Source organism: Phalangium opilio, unplaced genomic scaffold (genome assembly GCF_054372755.1).
Source record: "Phalangium opilio isolate 3A_F unplaced genomic scaffold, DU_Popi_V2 ptg000013l_1, whole genome shotgun sequence".
Classification (NCBI taxonomy): domain Eukaryota; kingdom Metazoa; phylum Arthropoda; class Arachnida; order Opiliones; family Phalangiidae; genus Phalangium; species Phalangium opilio.
This window is the reverse complement of record NW_028324148.1, coordinates 4,515,946-4,521,370: the sequence shown is the minus strand read 5'-3', so window position 1 is coordinate 4,521,370 and position 5,425 is coordinate 4,515,946. Positions and strand designations below refer to the sequence as shown.

General features: G+C 38.6%; 1 protein-coding gene across 1 annotated transcript; it reads left to right on the top strand.

Annotated features, from left to right (window-relative positions):
* Positions 1 to 3,487: 3,487 nt before the first annotated feature.
* On the top strand, positions 3,488 to 4,848 carry LOC149707877 (ATP-binding cassette sub-family C member 3-like). The gene is made up of 2 exons (XM_089862471.1): positions 3,488 to 3,641; positions 4,068 to 4,848. The coding sequence occupies exons 1-2, from the start codon at positions 3,516 to 3,518 to the stop codon at positions 4,170 to 4,172; spliced, it is 231 nt and encodes a 76-aa protein (XP_089718597.1). The 5' UTR covers positions 3,488 to 3,515; the 3' UTR covers positions 4,173 to 4,848.
* The last annotated feature ends 577 nt before the right edge of the window (positions 4,849 to 5,425 follow it).

Below are 5,425 nucleotides of genomic sequence, written 5' to 3'. Positions count from 1 at the left end.
TTGTCGTGATAATGGGACGCCAGTTCATTAATGAGATTCGTCGAAGCAGACATTTCGCTTGACGAGCAGCGATCGACGGGACCTGACAATGGGGGAAATACTGAACACGATGTACGTCGACACGAACAGATTCCAAATTCTTTCGCTGCAACTGGGCCTCTTGTGGTCGGTCCCGGTACAAACAGTACTGTGTTTCGCCTTCATGTACCAAGAACTGGGCTCTTCAGCCTTTGCTGGCATCGTACCTATTGTCGTTCTTCTTCCCCTGAACTATCTCAGCACCAAGAAATGCAAAGAACTGCAGGTAAATGTTATCCACCTAAAACACCAATAGACCGCAATTTGAACCATACGCTTAACTACAATATCATGACCAATGAAGATTCTGCGAATGGTTTCTTTAATTATCTCATATATTAGATTGAGTTGATGAAGCTGAAGGACAGGCGAATGAAAATGATGAGCGAAATCTTGAACGGAATCCGCGTCTTGAAGTTGTACGCCTGGGAGAGATCATTCCACAGAATCATTCTTGAAATCAGGAAGAAAGAAATTGCACTCTTGAAGAAACAAGCCCTCTTCCATGCAATAAATATGTTCATAACTGGTCTCATACCTGTTTTGGTACGAACGTAAAAAATTACAAGAATTTGATTATTATTTTCGATAATGGGGGAACATAGAGGTGTAAAGATTTTAGTTCCGTATCAGTTTCTTCTCCAACTTTCTCACTCGACTCAAAAAGGCGGATGTCCCCGAAATCTCCACGCTTTCGATAGCCCAGGACTTTTAGGGTTTGACCTAGAACATTTGAACATAAAGATGAAAATTGGTACATGTGTTATTTTCGACCCAACAAAAAATATACCTAAAGTCCCCTGCTGTAGAGCGCGACCTTTCGCCGCCATCTTGGAAAACGGCCGCCGGGAATGCCAGCTACAATGTATGGCACATTCTTCTTCAAAAATTATGAAAATTGGTACACCTTGTGACTGGGACCACATGAGCATCATAGAAAAATTTTACAGCTCTGTGTTCGATAGTTTGGTCGCCATATTGGAAAATGGCCGCCGTGAATGCTAGGTACAGTATATTTCACTGTTTTGTTGGAAAATTATGAAAATTGATAGGTATTATAATCAGAGCTGTGTAAACCTCATAGTAAAATATTGAAGCCATTCATGAGATAGTTTGGCCGCCATGTTGGAAAATGGCCACCGGGAATGTCATTTAGATACAGTATATTATTCTTAAATTATGAAAATTGGTAACAACTATGTTGAAGGCCGTCTAAACATCATTATTGAATATTGAAGACCTGCTACTGATAGTTTGGGCGCCATCTTGGAAAATGACTGCTGGAAATAGTAAATATATTTCAAACATAAATCTTTTCGAAATTCATATATTGTGTAAGTGATTTTCATTAACGTAATAAACACCAAAAAATAGCCACCTCCAAGTCGATATTATTGACGCCATCTTTAAAAATGGCCACTCGAAAATTATTACCCTAAATTCCGATAGAAAGAAAAGTCACTCAAAGCTGTAATTCTCAACATGTTGATTAGGGTTTATAATTTAATATGGGGGTTTATACATTCTTGTGATGTTAAAGATTAGATTTAAGACAAATCTCTAAAAGTTCGTTCATATTCATCTCGTCAGTCTGAAGATTATTTTCACATAAATTGCATGTGCAGTACCTAGCTGGGGCTCATCATATTCCAAATTGAACCTGCGGAAACGCCGTCAAGGCACACGGGATCGGCCAGGGGCCCCGACAAACGCCCCTTGAGCAGGTGACAGAAGCTGGACACCGTCAGCGGCGAGCCCAGCCAGAAGGTGGTCGGTGACAGGGAAGGATTAAGGCAGCAGGAGGCTCGAAAGGACGGAGGATTTACCTCCAAGCACTTTAGTGCCACACGACCGAAACAATGTAACTGCGACCCTCAGAGGATTGCCAATATCCGGATGAGCCAAAGAAGGCAACACCTGGGCGGAGCAAAACCTTCAGGCAACGGGGCAAGGAACGGACTGAACCAAGGGTGAACCCAAGAACTCCCGAACCGGCACACCAAACTCGGGCCCCCTCCGTCACAAGAAACCCTTTTGCTCTGATCCATCACAGCTAGTACAGCGACAATGTCCACGCAATGCTGAGTAAACTAATTCAGATCGTTTACATCCACAGTTCTTTACACAAGAGGTTCCGCAGTTACAGATGAGTATTAAACGTTGGTCTTGAGTGGCGTGAATTGGAATTAGGATCCCCATTCTTCGCGGTTTAAATGGTTTCCTAGCTATTGTAGTAGCGGAATAGCTTGGCTCTTTTGCTAGACTATCACACCAGAATTGGAACGTCTTCATTCTTAAATCTGAGACCAAAACGACACCAAGAAGAGAATCTCAAATTTGAGAAAAAAAGGTTCAGAGAACACTTCTTTCATTTACATGCTGTAACTGGATTTGGTTATGATAAGGCGGGGTTTAAAGTAATGACAGATAATCAACATCTTACAAATACGTTGAGAGTTTTTTATGAAAATATTAAGTCAACAAGAGCTAGGAAACGATTTAATCCCGAACAGTGGGATTAAATTCACTGTTTATTCACACCACTCTGATTCCTGCATCAGATATAGCTTTGCTTTTCTTTGTTTCAGATTTTAGGATAGTAATCTTTCAGTGACCATTTTTAAAGATGGGGTCGATAACTTAGACTTGGAAATAGTTATTTTTATGGTGATTAATACGTTCATGAAAATCATTTACTCAGTAATGAAATATCGAAAAAATTTATATATCAGTAATTTATTTGGAATTTCACGAAGTCATGTTCCAAGATGGCGCCCAAACTATCAGCAGCACATCTTCAATATTCAAGTATGATGTTTAGACGGTCTTCAACAATAAATGTACCAATTTTCATAATTTTTGAAAAGTATACTGTATCTAAATGACATTCCCGGCGGCCATTTTCCAACATGGCGGCCAAACTATCTCATGAATGGCTTCAATATTTTACTACGAGGTTCACACAGCTTTCATTATAATATCTATAAATTTTCATAATTTTCCAGCAACATGGTGAAATAAACTGCACCTAGCATTCACGGCGGCCATTTTCCAATATGGCGACCAAACTATCAAACACAGAGCTGTGAAATTTTACTATGATGTTCATGTGGTTACATTCATAATATGCGCCAATTTTCGTAATTTTTGAAGAAGAATGTGGAATACTTTGATGCTGGCATTCCCGGCGGCCATTTTCCAAGATGGCGGCGAAAGCTCGCGCTCTACAGCAGGGGACTTTAAGTATATTTTTTGTTGGGTCAAATACAACACATGTACCAATTTTCATTTTTATGTTCAAATGTTCTAGGTCAAGCCCTTTTTTAGCCTATCTGTCCTGGCCTTTCAGGGCTTACACACTCTGTTACTTCTATATTGATTTTAAGTTCCTACAAATATTGTTCCTCAATATTTAGATTACTTCACCGTGTTTTGCCATGTACGTATTAATTGACGACGATAACGTTCTGACCTCGAGGAAAGCTTTCGTCTCCTTTCAGTTGGTACGATTATTAGCGACCTCAATGCTTACGCTTCCGGATTTAATAAATACCCTAGTTTTGGTAAGAACGGTGACAGGGAAGGTCAAAAGATAAATCTACTATTTTGTTTCTTATACAAAATTATATTCTATTAATCAACCTTTTTGGAAAAAAACTCGAAAATTGCCAAACTAACAATTTGGAAATTTTTTTTCAAAATCGAAAGTAAAGTCTTTGTTCCGGCCTATTCAACCCCTCCCATTACCCCTGGATATAAATGGAACCTATATTTATGGTGTCGCTAGTATAAAGGAGCGTATTTTTAAAATTTGGATCCAAAAGTAGTTTTCCAAATTAGTAGTTTGCATAAATTCTTTTATCTCAAGGGGTTTTTCTATGATGTCTAGGTGGAATTAAAAAAAGTAGAACAAAACATTTTCCCAACAAAGAAGCATACGTGATTGTCACATTGACCTTCCCTTTAGTTCACTAAGAGATTCTTTACAGACACACGTCTCGGTAAGAAGAATTGCAAACTTGTTGAATCGTGGGGAAACCAAGCGTTACGTCGAGCACGTGGCTAGCGACGACCAATTTGGTATGTCAATTTAATTAGGGACGTGAAAAAACGAGATAGGTTGCTTTCCTGCAGCTATGCCTACACACGCGGATGAAATTAAGTTCAAAATTAATTGTGCTTAAAAGGTAAAAGCGCGAGAAAGAGCCTTTTGAAAGAAAAGGAACTTCTTGAGAACTTAATCCACAATCCGGAGAATTGGTATAAACTGAAAATATCCTCCTATAATAATTTAAGCCAGTCATAATTTTGACGCCAGAAATGGCACGCCTGTGGCTTTAAGCGAATAAACGCCAATTGGTTTATAACACTAGTGCCGCATTCAACACCCTTGATCGTAAGTATTTTTGAGGTGCAGATATGGCAACCCTACGGCTTCACGCGAATAAACGACAATGCGTTATTTAGCCTTCTGCTGTTAAAATGAGCGACGAGCGTAGGTCATTTTTTATGGGTGGTCTCTGTGTAGCGTATATCACGGTGGGGAATCTTTTATCTAGAGTGGGATATAGACCGAGTGGGGAAAGGTGAAGCCCCGCCCATTGACATGCGCGGTAACCACTGGATGTTTTACTTCCAGCAGCAACACGTAGATGGCGGGAAAATCTACACTTTGGCGCGAAATTTAAAATGATTCGTTTTACAACATTGGTTTTGATATAGATAATGTTAGTTCAAATCTTAATAAAAAGGTGCATATTTGTGTTAAAATATAGATTTTTAAAATATATTTCTCACCATGTTTTAAACACAACATACACATTGTTTATTACTAAACAATAGAAGTAAATATTTAAGTTCATGACTTTTGCAATATTAAATGTATAATTATGGGAGTAGTTTGTCTTTAGGATTTAAATTTATTATTTCTTAAATAAATATGGGTTGTAAATAGCCATTTTCGAGTTTCAGAAACACTGAAATGAATTTATATTTCCCAAATAATCTCAACGTTAGGAAATTTATCAGTGGACCGAGCAATGATGCCTGAAACTGAAAGTACCGGCACTTCCGTCTTGTTCTATCAATGAAAGAATAATTGTTTTCTAATAACCAATTCGCTTGAATTTTGCTGAACTCCTAATTAATTGACTCCAAACCCATCCGCACAGCAACTCAAACTAAAGATTTGGGTAGTATATTCGACGCTAGTTACGTTTTTATAGGCACGTCACCAAGACTATTAGCTTATGTCGTCGTTCCTTAGAAATTTCGTTTAAGTTTTGTCGTCAGTTGAAATCTCTGCATCATTTCCGCATCTTATATTTAAGCCTAGTTCGTTCCAGGT